We start from the raw sequence: 19,521 nt of genomic DNA on the forward strand, positions 1-19,521 counted from the left end.
ATTATTAGGAACAATCCCAGAATGGCAAGGAATGCATAGCTGACAGAATGCACATCCCATAAAATGCTGGAAATTTGTGGTAAGAATCATAGAAAGGTAAAGTTGAGGAAAGAGAGCTAACATTTATTAATATGTATTTAAATTGTCTGAAAATTTACATATTTTATCTCACTTCACGATGAATTGTATGTACACATATTTACATCGTGTGTTTTGATTTCCAGACTGCTTTCATATCCATGATTTCATTTGATCTTCATGAGAATCCTGTGGGCATGGAAAGGGCAGATGTGATTAGCCCTTTTGTGCAGAGAAGCGTGAGCCTCAGAATAGTTACGTGATTAGCCCAAGGTCACAGAGTAAGTAGCAATATCCAGATTAGAAACTATGCCTTCTAAATCCCAGTCTGATGTTCCTGGTTTGTATTTGTCCTGTACTTCTTCAAGAGGCTGAAGGTACAGAGAAACGGAATTATGCCTAATGTTAGAAAAATCTTTCTAAAAACTCCAGCTGTTCAACAGTGAAATAGGCTTTTATGAAATTGAAATGGTTGTAGATTATATCCTTGCCATGGAAGGGAGATTAAATATCATGGCTTCTAAGGTCACCCTAAACTCTAAGATCCACTGATCATAAAATTCCTAGGCCCTACTTCTCTGAGGTTAGGTTTCTGATGAGTATTCCTATTCCTGGACAGCTCCTGTTCAATATATACTTGGTCCTCAAAAAACAGATATGCTTTAGACAGATACTTAGGAGTTAGAACTTTTCACATCACAGACAAACCCATTGCTTTGGCACAACCACATTCAACCAATACAAATCACATACAACCAATACCTCCAGGTTTCTCTCAGATCACAAAATGGTGGGGAACAGATAGAAGGCACACATTTATCCAAATCACCATGTACATTAAGTTGCATTTTCCCAGCAACTCAAAATCTTGTAGTGCACAGTATATAATAGAAATGATGGAAGGAGACATAGCTCTGCATTTGAACACTCATAATTCTGATATAGTGAATCAATTTTTTTTTAAGAATCTATATAGTTCAAACACCAAAGGTATTTTAAGAGGTGGAAAGTATGGACTGATAATAATCCACACTTGTCTTGTCTGATGATGGACCAGGATTCTCTTTAGAGGCAAAGGAACCAGCCACTGTTCCACTTTCCTTGGAACATTTTTTGTCATATATTTACAGCTCCCCATGCTCAAGAGAATGGTGCATCTGTCAGATGGAGACGCCTGGTTGCATTCTTTCCCAGATATTAATATAGGTGGTACTTTAGTAACATAACCAGTGACATGCAGAACCTGATTTGGAGAGGAACAGATGTCAGCATCTTTCTTGGGCTAATTTTAGGATCCTGAAATAGTCCCTTTCTCACAGAAACCATCAGTGGAGCCAAATTAAGACAGCTATGTCACATGGAAAAGAGAGAAAAAAATGTAGTCTTGTGTGAGGCAAAGACAACAAACCAAGGACTTCAGTTCTTCCCCCATATATGACTCCTTTCACAGAATACGGTGGTCAGTTCAACTTCTTTTCATCAGAATGGATGTTGAGTACCAATTTAAGAATATCAGACAGGAAATGAGTGCACAAATCTCATTTCCAGTCACATACATTGAACAATCAAGGTTGCCTCATGCAAGCTAAATTCATATTCAAAAGAGTATGTAGGACCTAGGTTTCAACACATCTTTTCTTAGCAGACAAGGAAGCTAATAAGTGACCATTCTACTTGGTAAGTCAGAAGCAGATTGCATTCTGAAGCTTCAGATTCCTATTCCATTGCATTGTCTGCTGAATGGACATTTCTTCCAAATGAGACATAACATATCAGGTAGGGATAATGAGAGGTGGAGGAAGGATCTCCCAACCAAAAATGATGTTTGAGGTTTAAGATGGTCAACTAAGGATTCAGAACAAATGAAGAGTAATTTGGGGGGAAAAAAAAAGTACCTACCTGCTTTCCATCCAGAGTGTAGAGTTTCTTGACAACCCCGGTCTCCAGTTTGATAGCTTCAGTGATATCAGTGAGGACTTGCTCAAAAGAGTGGGCTGTCTTCTTGTTCAGAAGCACACGCACAGCCTTCCGAGGCTTCACCCCACTGCGGATGATGGTCACCAGCTTGGGGCGCACAAAGTCCTTGTTCTCTCTGGCCTGGGCACTGTTGCTGCTGGCCAGGGACTGAGGGGCTTTCATATTGGCAGATGTCTTCACATTGACAGACCAGTTAGGATTGACATTCTTGGTGTACTCCACCTTCTTAAAGAAGTTGTCTGAGGAGCAAACATAGCTTTCCCCTAAGGGAAGAAATGCATGGTGATTAATAGCAGGTATATGGACTATTCTAACAAGACTAATACACACTGACCTTGGAGTAGGACTTTTGGAGAAATGATGATAATAACAAACTTCATGTGCCATTCCTAATTAGGCTCTCTAACAGTTTGGTTCATTCAAATTCAAGGGCAAGTAATCAGCAAAATAGTCTTCATTATAATGGCATACTTAGTAAAAAATCCTATAAAGCTAAGGGTCCCAAGGACAATGAATATTTCTAAGTATAATCTACCAAGTGGGGTTCTCAATCTTGACATTGTTTTACTGGAATTGAAATGTCTATTAACTTCTAGCATATGTGTTAATGTCTAGGGGCATTACTGAAGTGTTTTTTAACATGTCTCTATTTATTGTTTTAATTAATTTATTTTTTAATATAAATTTATATATTTTAATTGAAGGCTAATTACTTTATTGTATTGGATTTGCCATACATTGACATGAATCCGCCACAGGTGTACATGTGTCCCCCATCCTGAACCCCCTCCCACCTCCCTCCCTATCCCATCCCTCAGGGTCATCCCAGTGCACCATCCCCGAGCACCCTGTCTCATGTATCGAACCTGGACTGGCAATTCGTTTCACATATGATAGGATAATTGCTTTACAGAATTTTGTTTGCTTCTGCCAAACATCAACATGAATCAGCCATATGTATACATGTGTCCCCTCCCTCCAAAACCTCCCTCCCATCTCTCTCCCCATCCTACCCCTATAGGTTGTTACAGAGCCCCTGTTTGAGTTCCCTGAGTCATATAGCAAATTCCCACTGGCTATCTATTTTACATATGGTATTGTAAGTTTCCATTAACATGTCTCTATTTCTTAATGTTCCCATCCTATTTCTGGACTCACAGCCCCATGCCTTTGTTATACTATGAACTGGGGAGAACTTTCAAAATTAATACATTTTTATTCCAAGTTAAAGTGACCACAGTAACCTTTCATATTGGGCATACAGTGCAAACTGGCCAAGAAGGCAGACTGTACTTTGGACAGAGTATATGGTTAAGCAGCAGAATACTAAAATGTGAAATGTGTGTGTGTGTGTGTGTGTGTGTATGTGTGGTGCATGTATGTGTATAACTGTGTCTTCTACTGATCATCCCCACAGGCAGGTAGAAAAACTATCTAAATAACAACCTCGACACACACACACACACACACACACACATTTCACACTATTTCTTGTGTTTCCAAGTCTAGTTCTTGCTTGAGAAATGCTTTCCCGTTTTCACTACCCACTCCCCATCTTTCCATCTTAACGAAAGCTACATACTAGCTCTATGTGTTCAGGGTCATCTTCACCAGTGCTCACCCTTGGCTGCCACAAGTAATGAGGTGGAGATGTGAAAATACATTATACAGCCTGATTTATGGATCGGAGGGATCTAGTGCAGTTTTCACATTTACCATGGGCTAGAGGAAATGACTGGGTTTCCCCAGTGGCTCAGTGGTAAAAAATTGCCTGCAATGCAGGAGATGTGGGTTCGATCAATGGGTCAGGAAGATCTCCTGGAGAAGGATATGACAACCTACTCCAGTATTCTTGCCTGGAGAATCCCATGGACAGAGGAACCTGGCAGGCTATAGTCCATGGGGTTGCAAAGACTCAGACACGACTGAAGCGACTGAGCATGCATGCACAGAGGAAATGACTAATTCAGCGGAAGAAAGGCGGAGGCCAGAGGCAAGAGGAAGGGATTAGACACCTGGACCTAGAAGCTGGAGAAAAGAAGAAAAGAGGTAGGCTCAGCTTGGAGGGGGAGAGACTATTGGAAAAGGTTGAATTTGTCAGGTAAAACACATTAGTCTCAAGGTATACGAAAGTTCATCCAGAGGTCAAGCTGCAGAAAACCAGTGTGATTTAATCAGGATTAACTCATCAGTAAAAATGTTTAATAAATAAATAAATCAACCCAAGCCAGTGCAAAGAAAGCATTAAACACAATTATAACCTGATGGCTCTTCTTCCTTTGGTCTCAGCAGGAGAACTGAGCAGACATTCAGCTAGGCTGATAATTCACTCCTTGTGCAAATATTGATTGTTGTGCTGTAGCACCAAAGACTTTAAGTCATGTTAATTAATAAATTTCTCAGTTAGTGCTGAGAGAAGATTCAGTCAGATTCTCTAGGGCACCTTTGAGGACATTTAGATGTGAGTATGGAAGGGGAAGGTAAACTTCCAACCCTGTTCTGAGTCCCAGGAGCTGCTAGTGTTCTGTCTTGACAAAGAGACCAAGACCCGGGTTTGTAGGTGAGCACAGGCCCCCTCCTACACTCTGTGCCTGCATGCACAGCCAGGATGGGGAAGTCAAAGACCTCAGCCAAAAGAAACCCTAATTTCTCGGCTCCCACTGGCCACTTCAATCCAACCGAAGTGATTAGAGGGTGTGGCCTTTAGTTTTTGACTTAAAGGATGAAGGGACCCTGTCAATTCCTCCATATATTTACAGCCAATATTCCCCACATGCTAGAAATGATCTCTTGCCTTACCACTCTACCAGATGCACAGGCACCTTCCAAGAGGTCACTGCCTTTGAGTCAGATGTTTTCCATAATTTGTCATGTACTTTAAAACTCTGTCAGACAACTGGTGGTGTGCAAATGTATGAGGCTATATATTTATGATTTCACTCATCTACAGTCTCCTCTGGAGAGTCAGCTGTGTAGCCCTATTAGGACTCTAGACTTTTTTTTGCTTCCATCTCTTAAACCTCTTAAGCCTCTGAACTATGAGTATGATTAACCACCCCAGATGAAAATGAACATGATGGCAGACAGCTATAGTATCATATGGCACCCAAGAACTTTGCCGAGGGCCCAGCTTTCAGCCAAATCTATGTTGAACACTTTCCAACAGTACATTTTAGTCTCTCCACTCTATTTCCTTTTGGCCCCAATATGAAGTAATGGAAAAAGAGCAGCTGATGTGATGTCAGTCAGAATGGGGTTTCCCAATATTTTCTTGTTGTGCACCCTTGGGCAAATTACCTAACTCCCCTTCGCTTCAGTTATTTGTCTGCAAAGTGGGGATGATGATAACAATATCTTCTTCTGAAGGTTGTTCCGGGGCTCAAGCTGAGCCCACAGCCTGGTACATAGTAAGCACTTGATAAATGCCAGCCATCACTATTATTAAGGCCCTAATCTGAAGGAAGAAAGAGAGAACTAGAAGAGCAAAGAGGGAAAGGAGGAAGAAAGAGTTTAGAGAAAGGAGATGAAAAGAGGAGGAGTAGAAGCTGAAGGAAAGAAAAGCAGCAGCAGCAAGGGCAGCCATCTTGGAACCATGCCATAATCCATATAGAATATGAGCACTGCATGGGACTCATGCTTCAAAGATAATATTTCCTGAGGCTTGAGAGGAGGCCTCCGATTGCTTCAATGCCAAATGTGCTAACTTAATGGCTAACACCAAGCAAAGCCACTTGCTGCCACTGCTGGTGCATACTGAGGGCAGAATATTTTTAAAGATTATCTTTTTCTAGAGCAGTTTTAGGTTCACAGTAAAATTCAGGGGAAGGTACAGATTTTCCATAGGACCGCTGACCCCATAATGCATACCCTCACCCATTATCTGCATCCCCCAACAGAGGGCAGGATGTTTGTGATAGGCAGGATGAAAATGTGATGTTTCATATTTTCTAAGTGAAAGAAGCCAGTCACAAAAACCACATAGTATATGATTTCAATTTCTATAAAATTTCCAGACTCAGCAGATCTGTAGAGACATAGGCAGATAAGTAGTCATCTAGGGCTGAAGAGAAAACGGCAAGTGGGCAGTGACTGCTAATTGGTACAGTGTCTCTTTTGGATATGATGAAAATGGGGTAAAATTAGATTATGATGATGGTTTCACCACGTGGTAAATTTTCTAGATTCAAATCCCACCCAACCCAACAAGTTGGGTTGACCTCGGGCAAATCATTTAATATCTGAGTCGCAGCTTTTCTGTCTATAATGGAAGGTATTGTGCTAGGTGACATTTCAGTTCCTTCCAGCCCTAAAGGTCTATAAGAAGGAATTTTCTTCTCTTCTCCATCCCAAACAGGCTTTGGGAGACAGAGTTGTTATGGTAATGGCCTGTTAATGAAATAGGTGCCCCCCACTAAGGACTCTCCTCTTCCAGAAAGATAACAAATGAACTGCTTCTCTTGATCAAGGTTTCCTTGTTCTGATTTTGTGAGCATCTGCAACGTGTGCTGCCAGAGCTCGAAGATTCTTGCAGGTCCAGCTGCCAGGCACTTGGAGCCGGGGTGGGGGTAGGGGGTGGGGGGTGTTGCACCTTTACACAGCTGGGTTCTACTCCTGTCACAGCTTCCAGGAGCCATTTCCCACCCGCTGGAAGTCAAAAAGGAAAGCTGGCTTCAGAGCCAAGCAAGGTGACAATTTGCTGGAATCGACAATCTGCTTCAGGGCGAGGGGGTAAGGAAATGAAGTCATGGAAGCAAAGCTGAAAGGGCAGGAAGGGAACAAGCTGTGGCCCCAAGATGATCTAATGTCTACCTCTCTTCACTTTCAGGAGGGCTCCATTTCCAAAAATATTAAATATGTTTATAGTTTCTCAGTGCAAAAAGCACATCTGTCTGGGCTTTCTCCTCTTTTTCCGGGCTTCCTCCCTCCAGAAGGAAAATATTAAATGGCACTTTATCATATTATCAGGTCTCTTAGTGATGTATCACTCTCCCAGGTATCTTAAAATCCTCCTCTTTGGCAATGTGCTTTCTTTAGTAATTAGAAGATAAATTAGTGAGAAAGTGGTTTCATCTCATTGGAACAAATGAGCTATGGCAAAGAAAGTGGATCATAGCCAGTGTCACCATACAGATCTTTCAACAAGACTGTACCAATTTAAATATTTTGTCCCAAGATCTGCATAATAATGCTCAAGATGATACCATGAAGATTGATCTGGGTACTTACATACAAGGAAGTGGGGAAGGAAGTAGACAGTACATGAGGGAAGAACAATTCTCTAATGAAAGACTAAACAAAAAAAAGCCACTCTTGGATTTCATTCATTGATCTACTGGTAATACAGCTCATACATATATGGCCACATTCTGTACGGCTTCCCGAAGACCTTTTTCATGTAACCAAGGAACTGTGGGAAAACTGACATCAATAACCTGACTTTGGTCCAAAATGGTCCCCTTACTACTTTCAGTATCTAGCAGCAGACAGTTAGACTAGAGAGGCATTAGACAAAGGAGTGCCACAAGGCCATAGTGATTATTAACCAATTGGTTTCCATTTCATTTTATTTAGGCTAAATATTTCATAATGTTGCCATTTGGAAACATAGTATGTTTTATGCTCCATTATTTCTTTAAGATAAACAAGTCAAAAAACAAAAAGATTTCTGTATTCCCAGGAATACCCACTATTGTAGGTAGCTAAAGGGGACCATCAAGATCATTTACTCTAGTACTTTCCCAAGTTTAACTGCTTGTAAGGTTCACTTGGGGAAATCTGTAAAAACACATGCTGGAGATTCTGAGTCAATTCCTGGGTGTGGCCCAGGGAACTGATATTTTTCTAAAGCCCTAAAAGATTCGGAAAAGTAGGCAGGTTTGGGAGCAACTAGCTATTCCGACCTCTCACTAGCATTACTATTATTATATCATGAACAATAATAGTCCCTTGGAGCTGCAGCTTTACCTTGTCAATGTGTTTCTATATCTATTATCTAATTTTATCCTCACAATCACTCTAATAGATACAGAAGGCAGGTGTTACTAGTCTCATTTTACATATAAGAATATTACAATAGATATACAAAGTGTGCTCTATACATATGATACAATATTATTCCTTTAAAAAAAGGAATGGAGACTTCCCTAACAGTCTAATGGTTAAGATTTTGTGCTTTCAAGGCAGAGGGCTTGGGTTCAATCCCTGGTCAAGGAATTAGATCCTACATGTCACCCAGTGCATTCAAAAAAGTAAAAAAATTTTAAAAAGGAGTGAAGTATTGATACACGGTATAAGTTAGTTAAGAGTTAGTCGCTCAGTTCTGTCCAGCTGTTTGCAACCCCATGGACTATAGCCCACCAGGCTTCTCTGTCCATACAAACCTTAAAAACATTTTCTAAGTGAAAGAAGCCAGTCACAAAAACCACATAGTATATGATTTCAATTTCTATAAAATATCCAGACTCAGCAGATCTGTAGAGACATAGGCAGATAAGTAGTCATCTAGGGCTGAAGAGAAAACGGCAAGTGGGCAGTGACTGCTAATTGGTACAGTGTCTCTTTTGGAGATGATGAAAATGGGATAAAATTAGATTATGATGATGGTTTCACCACTTGGTAAATTTTCTAAAAATCATTTAATTCAGTTGGTGAATTTTACAGTGTGCAAACTAAACCCTAATAAATTGGGGTTTTTTTAAGTTGTTTTAAAAAGAGAGAACATTAGTCACAGTGATGATAAGAAGAAATCTATAGTCATGTAGCTTAACCAGCTATAAACTAGGATGACTCAAATATTGGGTTGGCCAAAAAGATCATTCGAGTTTTTCAGTACCATCTTATGAAAAACTAAAACTTTTATGCCAACTCAATAGTAACATCTACCATTATTGGAATTTTCAGGTGGCGCTAGTGGTAAAGAACCCACCTCTGCCAAGGCAGGAGAGCCGGTTTCGATCCTTGGGTCAGGAAGATCCACTGGAGAAGGAAATGGCAAACCACCCCAGTATTCTTGCCTGGAGAATCCCATGGACAGAGAAGCCTGGCAGGCTACAGTCCATGTGGTCACAAAGAGTCGGACATGACTGAGTGACTAAACTACAGCCCTTTATTGAGTACTGCTAATGTGCTAGGCAGAATACGAAACAATTTATATTCATTGTCTCATTTAACCCTCAAAGCAATTATGCCCACTTTACAGATGAACAACTGAGGCTCGGGGGGCCCAAATGGTTTCCCCAAGTTCACACAAGCTAGCAGGTGGCAGAGCTTGGATTTGAACCAAATCTGATTCAAAAAATTTATTTTCCTGTTATAACCTTTTGCCACTAAGACAAGAACCCAATGAATCTGACTCTTCCCCCAGGGATCTTTCTAAACTTTTCAATTTGAAGTCTCTTGTAAAGCAATGTGTAAATTATTTGTTTTAATCATTCATTCAACCTCTTCCAAAGGTGAACAAAGTAAAAGACTTTTATCCTCCATTCCTACATGAGTAGTTGCAAAAGGACAAAAAAAAAAAAAAAATTGGAGCAAAACAACTGCCCCTTTTTTTTTGGTTGTACCATGCAGCATGTGGGATCTTAGTTCCCCGACCAGGGATTGAACCCCTGGTCCCTGCAATGGAAGCACAAAGTACCAACCACAGGACCACCGGGGAAATCCCAAAGACCCCTTTTCTTTATCCTCTTCATATCTGTGCCTTTTCCCATTTGGCACAACGGTGATGGAAAATTGGTCACACTTCTCAGTGCTATCCCAGGAATACCCTAGAATTTCCTTGACTGAATCGCAGTACTCAGTCAGGACTGAGAGGCCATTGAGGGCCACAGCAGACTGTGACTGTAAGTGACATGTGAATAAATGCAAATGAGCCTTAGTCACACTCTGCATAAATTCACACTCTGCACACTCACCAGAAATTCACCAGGAAGTACTACTACTGCACCCAAGAGTGGTAAATAAGAGGAGTCCAATCTAGCAGAATTCAAAAGGATTAAGAGAAAAGAAAGCTGCAGTCTTCAAAATTGTATTTATTACATATATTCAGCTAAGATTATCACAACACACACCACAATACACATATACATATGCACACGTGCATACACACACACACACACACACACACACACACACACACAAACCCAGGAAGGAAAATCAATACCAAGGGCCACTCTTTGAGCAAGACATGTTAAAAAATGTATTTGGGGAAGAGAGAAATCTGTGCATGAGATCTCTCACATCAGACAGAAGAACACTGTAATCCTTGCTCCAAATACAATGGCACTTGATTCAGAATTCTGCCTGAGCATCTATGGTGGTCTTTAAAAGATAGCAGCTAGTAGAAATGTGGACATACTGGTGATTCAGGTGCTTTGTTTATGAAAATTATTACGGAGAAAACACTCACCACCCCCCCCCAGTTTGACTGAGATGTGGATTTTACAGTGACAAAAGACACAAGCCCTATCGATTACTCTGTTGGACAGCTCCCTGGATCCAGCTTCTAGTCCTTCAAGTTTGCCCTGACTCTCCTTTCTTTTACGATATTTGCTAAGATGGCCAATCCTTCAATGTTCAGAAGCCTGGGATTAACCTCTTCCTGGCCCTCCAGCACCTGATCAAATAATCAAGCCCCATCAGCATTGTTTCTCAAGGTCCACTTGGAGAAAAACCTCAGACTTGAACCCTGCCTGAGACCCAGATCTGGCAGCCATATGGACACTGGCTCTTATAAGTAACTAGCCCCAAATCACTTGACCTGACTTGAGAAACAGCAGCTCCTTGCGAGAATGTGCTCTTGTACAAGGGAAGCCCTCATGCTCCTTTGTTTAGGAATACAAGAAACCTAGAAGCAGTGAATCAGAGGTGGGGCATCAAGTCCTTTAATGTGTTGTTTCTCCTTCCTTGCCAGCTGTTTCAGAATTTGGTTTCCCTAGAGATCTGCCTGTTCTAAACTCATCTGCTCAGGGGAATGGAAAGAATGAGGAGGGAGGGTTGGAGAATGGGGAGAAGTTTGGGGGTGGGGGGAAACGTTTTCATTATCACAAGGACTCTTGAAGGACTCCTGAAGCTGTCCTTTAAAGTACTGTCAGGTTAAACCAATCGCACATATTACACCTATGAAAAAGTGGGGTGGGGAGGCATCCTCAATATACTTGATCTGATAAAGTAAAATATTAAGAACATGTCCCCAGATCTATTTATCTATATGATCATGAAAAAGACTTCATGGCTGAGCAAGTTTGGGCAAGAGCTGGAGTTTTCCCTATTTTTGAGTTGGGGGCACAGATTGTCAGGATTTTCAGCAATCTTGTAATAAAATTCAATTGCAGAACCAAAATCTAGAAATCTGTTTAAATACAGATTTAGGTATAGTGAGTCAGTTCCTATTCTAATAGGAATAATGTTTATTAAAATACCAGACATACCTACAGCTTTCTTTGGTATTTCTCTTAATGACCTCAGCCTGAGGGACACACCCTGAAATGGGCTTTTTAGAAGCAACAGCTGAGCAGTGACCACTTACCTAAAAGTATAATCCTTTGTGAATACATTCGGGAAGTCCAGCTTTTAGGGTGCACGTTTCCATGAGTTGCCATTCACAAAGAGTCTCTCAGCCGTTCAAAGGATATAAGTATACAATGTTTTCTTTCTCTTAACCCAACCAAGCCTCCTTCCTCATTTTATACCCCTAAGGATTTTATGGTCTGCCTCAATAGTGCTCTTTAGAGTTGACGATGAACAAATTCTAGAGTAAATGATACAATTCAGATTTTTCTTTGTATACCCTGGGAGATCAACACAATGCATCCTCATAGTCAGCCACACTTCAACCCCAGCCGAGACTGAAGCCCACGGAGGGTAACGGCTAATGATTCTGACTATGCCTACAGAATCAGAAGTCTCAGCAGCACCCTCATGTTTTAACAAACATAGTTCCCAATTTCTTTTAATCAAAGCCAAGAAATGTAACCATAACTAACAATAACCCCTCCCACTAAGGGCCACCACCCACTCCTTGAATTACCTTCCTCCAGTTCATCCATGCTTCCAATTTTGCGGGATCCATCAATGGTGTAAATGTAGCGCACTCCCTGAGGCAGGTTGATGTTGTCAGACAGAGATCGTGTCAGGTCAGCCAGCAAGGCGTCGAAGCTGCGAAAACGGTCAGAGGACACAGCGTACACAATCCCCTTGAAGTAGCGGTCCCCATTGCGGTAGAAACGTACCTTCTTGGCTTTCTTCTCGTTGCTTAGTGCCTGCAAGGTTCGGGTTCGGTAGAAGCTACAATGGGCGCTGTGAGTGGGGCTAGGTAGCCCGTTCATCCGCGAGCCTCTCATGTTCCTGGATGTCTTATCTCTTTCGTCAAAATGTCCAAAATCAAGTTCCATATTTTGGTGGAACCTCAGAGACCTGAGTGTTGGAGAAAAGCGGGGAGGCGGAGGGGGATGAAAGGAAGCAAAGAAAAGGGGCGAGGAGGGGGAAAAAAGAAAGGAATTCAAATATTAGCCAGATCCAGATCTGCAATCTGCTGCTTGTGAAAAGAACTGGTTGAAAAAAGCCCGTGACCCATCTGCTGCTTGCCCCTGACCTGCAAGAATATTGATCTTAATAGAGAAAAGGGAGGGGCTGGAGGGGTGCTGGTGGTTGTGGGGGTGGGGGTGAGAGATGCAGAGGGAGGCACTTTGGGCACTGTTCCAAAGAAAGGAGAGGGAGGGATTTTGAAATTGCTTAAAATCCTGGGACTTACTGACAGTGGCTCCTATCAAATTGTAACTTCAGGGTAAATACATTAAAACTGGCATCTGTTTCCTCACACATGCCCACATGACTAACGGTTGTAAATGAATCCATAGCCTGACAAAATTCCCCTTGAAGGGAACAGAAGGACCTAGCCAAGGTTAGCATCTCTAGCTCAGGAAGTGATCTTTGCATTTCAGTGAAATAATTATAAGGGTAGTGTTTTAATTCTATTCCAAGCCCCCTTTCCTACTTTAATGTGTGCATCCCCTCCCCCCTAGAATAAAGTAGGATTCTCCTTTAAAGCCACAGCCTCTAGGGAACAGCCAGTCTTTGTGCTATTCATCAACCCCCTTCCCCACCAAGCTGGTGCAGCTATCCGACATTCACAAGAAATAAGCTGGAAAAAAAAAAAAAAGGATTACAAAAATCAGTTATTTAACAAGTTATTTGTTCTGCTTTATCCCTGGTACCATTTGGCCACAAAATCCTTCCTCCCACCCCCCAGCCCCTCGCTTTCTCTAGGTGCTCTACCCCCATCAACGATGCAGCCCCACCTCTTAATGGAATATTTTAATTGTGTAAAGATTCCCAAATGAGTCCCTGAACAGCATATGGGACCTTTAGAAGCAAGCACACCTTCCATTGTTCTGGGTTTCTACACTGAATGAAGGGGCATTTCACCCTCACAGCAGGCAGCACACCCCAAATTTGTCTATTGCCTAGGTGTGTTAGCTGAGGCAAAAGATGGTCATCTGTCAGATTTACTTTCCCCCTTTCTGCTGAAAGAATGAAAGAAAGAAAGGAAATCACAATATGAAACCAAATACAAAAGAAGCCCCAAATGCTAGCAAAGGTAGTGACAGCCTAGGAAACAAACTATTAACATGCATTGCACAGATGGGGATAAAAGGACTCACAAAGCACGCAGGGCTCAGCTGCTACACACTGCCACATTGAGATATTTGAAGGGGACCAGGAAGACAGGCAATAAAGAAGGACTGGTGCCTAGCAGGTTTGCCAGGCTCGGTCCTTCTTTTCTTCCAGTGTCACCATGACCTGTGCTGAGCTCAGCATTGTCTCTGTCAGACAACCTGCAGTGTAAGAGACCCCACCTCCTCAAAACAAGTAGCAAGCATTTCCCCAGGCATGCTAGCAACACTGGGCTTTGCTTTAAATCTGGGGTGGTATTATTCTAAAATCAATATCACAGTGAAAACAAAAGAACATCAAACTCACTTTTCCAATGGAAAATCCCAGGTAGAGGCTTAGGGGAAAAATCCAATAGAATAAGGCAAAAAAGAGGGGAGAAGAGAAAGAAAGAGAGAGAGGACACACTGAGAGAGAGGGAGAGAGCGCGCACTTTGCCTTGTGCTTTTTCCGTTTGACATCTCTTACATTCTCCCTGAAAATCACTCCAAAGCCCCACTCACCGGTTTTCTGCTGGTTGGGTGGAGATGCTGAGAGAAAGAAAACCAATCTCTCTATGCCTTTGTTGTCTGAGCTCCAAGCAAGAAATTCCTGCCAGGGTGGATAGATGCCTTCTAGGTCCTAGTGCCTTGTCCAGCTTCTCCCCTTTACTCAGGCTTAGTGAATCCCCCCAACCTCCTTTGATTAATTACATGCTTTTTTTTTTCAATTCACAGGCTGCATTAACAGCTAGAAAGGTTTCATTTATAACCAACAGGAAATTGCAGGGTAGCAAAAAGATTGCACAGGCGAGTTCAGAATGCCCTAATGAGCAACGTGCTAGTCTTTTCTTTTAGGCAATTGGCAATTTTACTTGGCCAAAACCTTGGCCTAATCTGCCTGGGGGCCAGACTCAGGCAGTCGAACCAACCTTCTTAGAAATTGTAGTCTCTTCATTTAACCTTCTTGACAGAAAAACAATCAAATATGTGAATTCTTTATGGCATTTTAGTTCATGCATCCAACAGCTAGTTGTTTTGAAATGAGGTTAGTGGAGTAGACTAAGAAGCAGTATAAAAGGGACAAGACAAGGGAAAATCATTCCAGAATTTCATGGAGGATGGAGTTGAACATGGATCTCAAAGACCTTTTAGCTTGGTGGAATAGTTTTGTTCATGGGATCTACAGAGTTTCAGAGTTCCAATCTAACCCAGAGACCTTTCTGTGTGAAGTGAGCCCAGTTTGATGGCTACAAGATAAGTATTAATAGGTCTCTCTTCAAACTGCTTATTTGTTACTAATTGGCTTCTTTATATAAAATATGTTATACAAAGCCAGGAAACATCCATATTGAATTCAAGAAATCAGGCTGAACTATAAGACAAGAAGAGAAAAGTGAGAAACTCCAGTGGGGGTAGGTTACCATCTTCAACTGAGGCTACATGCATTAATATGCAGCGGCCTTGAATTATCATTGTTCCATTTCTGCTAGGCTTCCAGGAGGCTCAGAAATAATCATGTGCTCAGGATTGATCTTCTGTCTGATTCTTAATGTAATTAACCCTCCTTTCTAGATATAATGTTAGATGACTTATAATTAAGCTCTTGCTATGCACGTGTTTTACTGTAAACTGCCTTAAAGTGGGATAAAAAAAATATGATTTTTCTTCTCTGGAAGATGCTAGCTCAGCAAAGCCTAAGCAATCTATCTTAGTTGGGTGGTCAGCATCAAGTGTGCCACCTGCCCAGTCAAGTCCTCCTAACACTTTGCTGCTGTTCTCCTGGTTTCTAAATAAGTACTTCAGGGGACAGCACCCCTGTTTTCTTCCATTTGTTTCTGCCTTACATTGTGGCCACCTCTTGGGAACACAGGGTTATTCAGGTCAAGGGCAGAAAAATATCAAGTAATAGAAGCAGGAAAATATGGAAATTCTAACCAATGGCTGTAACTTCCTTGTCCAGCAAGGCCAATGTCTTAAAAATTGTTTTATTTCACATAGTAAGCATTCTGTAAATACACAATTGATTTTGCATCAGAATTCAAAATCATTTTATTTCTGGTGAAGATATAAAAATGGATGGGACACTAAAACAAACACAAAGGATTTGGAATAGATCTTAGAGAAAATGTCTTCATGGTCTAAGCTTTTAAACACTAGTGTGGATGCAAAATGTCTTTAGAAGACAGTCTAGGATAGATGACTGTTTGCTTTATATATACCAGAGAGCAAAGGGTGAATGAGATCAATGTTTCCCAGTGTGAGGTATGTGGATGTAAATAGGTGTTCTTTAAGAACAGAAAAAAAGTTCCTCGGTCATATATGTTTCAAAAGTGGTGGGCTAAATGAAATTTGTTTTCATAAACATCTCAGGGCCTTTAATATACTTAAAATATGGTACAAGTCTCCAAGAAGGGAGTTTCCCCAGTGGCTCAGCAGCAAAGACTCTGCCAGTGCAGGAAACGCAAGTTCGATCCCTGGGTTGGGAAGATTCCCTGGAGGAGGGCATGGCAACCCACTTCCAGCCTGGAGAATCCCATGAAAAGAGGAGCCCAGTGGGCTACAGTCCATAGGGTCTCAAAGAGTTGGATACGACTGAGTGACTTAGCACATACACAGGCTCCAAGAAGTCAGTTTAGTATTAAGGGCTTCCTGCTCCCCTCCCCCACTACTTTTTTTTTTTTTTAAACTCAGGATCTTTTTTTTTCTCCCAGAGCATTCAATAGACTTATGTTCTATGGGAAAACCTTTTACAAAAACAGGACTAGATTATTTCACCAATATAATTCTTCTCAAAGAATTCTCAGCTACCAATCAAAACTTTTTGTCTCACTTCCTCGGAGAAGGAACACGGCAGAAAAGAATGTCTCAGGTACGAGTCCAGGGGGAAAGTGCATCTTTCTGTATGAAAGACAACTTTGAAGATCAAGGGAGAGTCATGATTGATGGTTCACTGGAGTGAAGAGAATGAAAAAAAAAGTGCAGCAACCCCACTGTGGGAAATATCCCAGTAAGACCTTTTAAGTAAGTTCAATGTGTCTACCCAGTACCACCTGAAAGCTGCAGCGTAGAAAACATCAGTCCACTGCCCCTGAAGAACTTGAAGATTCACTGAGAAGACAGGACAAGAATATGTATCTTGCAAAAATCATGAAGAAGGGCTGTGGTCTAGGTTAATCAAACTCAACTTTACGATCAGGATCAGGAAATAAGACCATCATCCATCACACACACACACACACACACACACACACACACAGAGTCACTAGTTTACATTACCTATCAGAAACACCCATCTAGGGTGGAGTGGGATGGGCAAACAGAAAGTGAGGTTGGAAATATATACAAACATTTTATAGGGACCAAAAATTATGAAGTACATAGTCACAAAGCCAACAAATATGTGTAAGATCTTTATTGAGAAAATCATAATACTATTAAAGAACATAACAGAAGCTGTGAATAAATATAAAGCCAGACCATGCTCATGAATGGCAAGATGCAATGATGTAAGGGTGTCAGTACTCCTCAAAATAATATATATATATAAATGTGTGTGAAAAGCTCCAGTAGAAAGTTCAACAGGAACTTTTGTGAAATTCACAAATATCAGTTAAATATCTTTTATTATGCCCCAAATATTCACATGACACCTCTTTCACTTCTTTAAAGTGAAATATCAACTTTGAAGTGAAATATCTTCTTTCAAGTGAAATATCAACTCCCAAATATCAACTTCTCAACAAGACCAACCCAGATCATCCTGTTTAAAGTGACAACCTTCCTCCCAACCCAGCACTCCAACTTCCTTTACCCTGCTCTTTTTTTTCTGTAACACTTACCATCTTCCAACATACTATATAATATACCTATTTATTATGTTTATTATATATCTACCCAAAGTAGAATAGATAAGCTCCACAGGGCAAGCTTATTGCCGAGCTTTAATGAAATATAATTTATAATGTTAATAGTAATATTTTGTTTATTTTTAATACTTATGCAAAGTACCTAGAACAATGATTAGCACATAGTAAGTTTGGGTATTTGTTTAATTGGACAGAGTAAAGAAAGCAAAGAGTATTCAATAGATGATATTGGGACAATTAACTTTTGTATGGAAAAAAATTAAATTAGATCCTCACTTCATGCCATACACAAAAATGAACTCCAGATGTTTTAAAGATGTGAATATAAAGAACAGGGCTTGAAAATTATTAGAATAAAATGTTAGAGATTCTTTTTAGTTCCTTGTGACACAAAGATTTTGTTAACCAATATGTAAAAAGCAGAAATCTTATAGGAAAATATTGATAAATTTGATTATATGAAAATTAAAGCTTCTGAAAGCAAAAGATGGCATTAAAACCTTAAAACATACGTAACAGACTGAGGAAAAGATACTTGAATCTTTATGTAACTGACATAGGATTAATGTCCTGATTTTATATATTTATATATATATATATAAAATTATATCATATCAATTAGAAAAGGTAAAACTTCAGTAAAAAAAATAAAGATATGCACAGGTCGTTCATAAAACAGGAAACCCTAATGGCCAATGAACAATTAAATGATGCTCAACCTTACACATAACTAGGGGAATCCAAGTTAAAACAGAAATTACATCTTTTACAACCATTAGATTGATGGAAATTTATAAACTGAAAAAGTGAAGGTAAAATTTAGTCACTTAGTTGTGTCCGACTCTTTGTGACCCCATGGACTGTAGCCCACCAGGCTCCTCTGTCCATGGAATTCTCCAGGTAAGAATACTGGAGTGGGTTGCCATTTCCTTCTGCAGGGGATTTTCCCAACCCAGCGATTGAACCCAGGTCTCCCACATTGCAGGCGGACTCTTTACCAACTGAGAACCAGGGAAGCCACTAACCAAGTATCAGTTCAGTTCAGTTCAGTCTCAGTCGTGTCTGACTCTTTGCGACCCCATGAATCGCAGCCCGCCAGGCCTCCCTGTCCATCACCATCTCCCGGAGTTCACTAAAACTCACGTCCATTGAGTTGGTGATGCCATCCAGCCATCTCATCCTTGTTGTCCCCTTTTCCTCCTGCCCCCTATCCCTCCCAGCATCAGAGTCTTTTCCAATGAGTCAGCTCTTCGCATGAGGTGGCCCAAGTACTGGAGTTTCAGCTTCAGCATTGTTCCTTCCAAAGAACACCCAGGGCTTATCTCCTTCAGAATGGACTGGTTGGATCTCCTTGCAGTCCAAGGGACTACCAAGAGTCTTCTCCAACACCACAGTTCAAAGGCATCAATTCTTCGGCACTCAGCTTTCTTCACAGTCCAACTCTCACATCCATACATGACCACTGGAAAAACCATAGCCTTAACTAGACGGACCTTTGTTGGCAAAGTAATGTCTCTGCTTTTGAATATGCTATCTACATTATAGGCAAAGACAAAAAGCACCCTGGAACCCTCATTTATGTTGGAATAAACATAAATTGGTACAATTTTTGAGAAAAGTTTTTGGTAGTAGCTGCGACGGACCTCGCAGAAGTGTGGCTGAGAAGAGCTACCTCATGTACGAGGTCAGAGGTGGTGGTCGAGAGGAGCTACCCTGCGTCCAAGGTCAGAGGTGGCAGCCGGGAGGAGCTACCCCATGTCCGAGGTCAGGGGCAGCGGCTAGGAGGAGCTACCCCACGTCCAAGGAGCAGTGGCTGCGTGGGTGCAGGAGGGCCAAGAGGAGCTACTCCATGTTGAAGGTCAGGATGGGCGGCGGTGAGGAGATACCCCTCGTCCAAGGTAAGGAGCAGTGGCTTCACTTTGCTGGAGCAGCCGTGAAGAGATATCCCA

General features: G+C 41.3%; 1 protein-coding gene across 8 annotated transcripts in view; it reads right to left on the reverse strand.

The window, feature by feature from the left end:
- DCX (doublecortin) overlaps positions 1-19,521 on the reverse strand; it is a 398,761-nt gene that overhangs the window by 110,856 nt on the left and 268,384 nt on the right. For 5 of the 8 annotated variants that reach the window (XM_061409498.1, XM_061409496.1, XM_061409502.1 and 2 more), the window contains 2 exons: positions 12,083-12,474; positions 1,978-2,318 (listed from right to left, as the gene is read on the reverse strand). In XM_061409498.1, coding sequence (XP_061265482.1) covers positions 1,978-2,318; positions 12,083-12,446 — 705 coding nt within the window. In that variant the 5' untranslated portion in view covers positions 12,447-12,474. Of the gene's footprint in view, positions 1-1,977; positions 2,319-12,082; positions 12,475-14,228; positions 16,362-19,521 lie in introns of those variants that run through there. The other 3 variants (XM_061409499.1, XM_061409503.1, XM_061409497.1) reach the window with 3 other exon arrangements.

The sequence above is a fragment of the Bos javanicus genome, chromosome X, assembly GCF_032452875.1.
Source record: "Bos javanicus breed banteng chromosome X, ARS-OSU_banteng_1.0, whole genome shotgun sequence".
NCBI classification, from domain to species: Eukaryota; Metazoa; Chordata; class Mammalia; order Artiodactyla; family Bovidae; genus Bos; species Bos javanicus.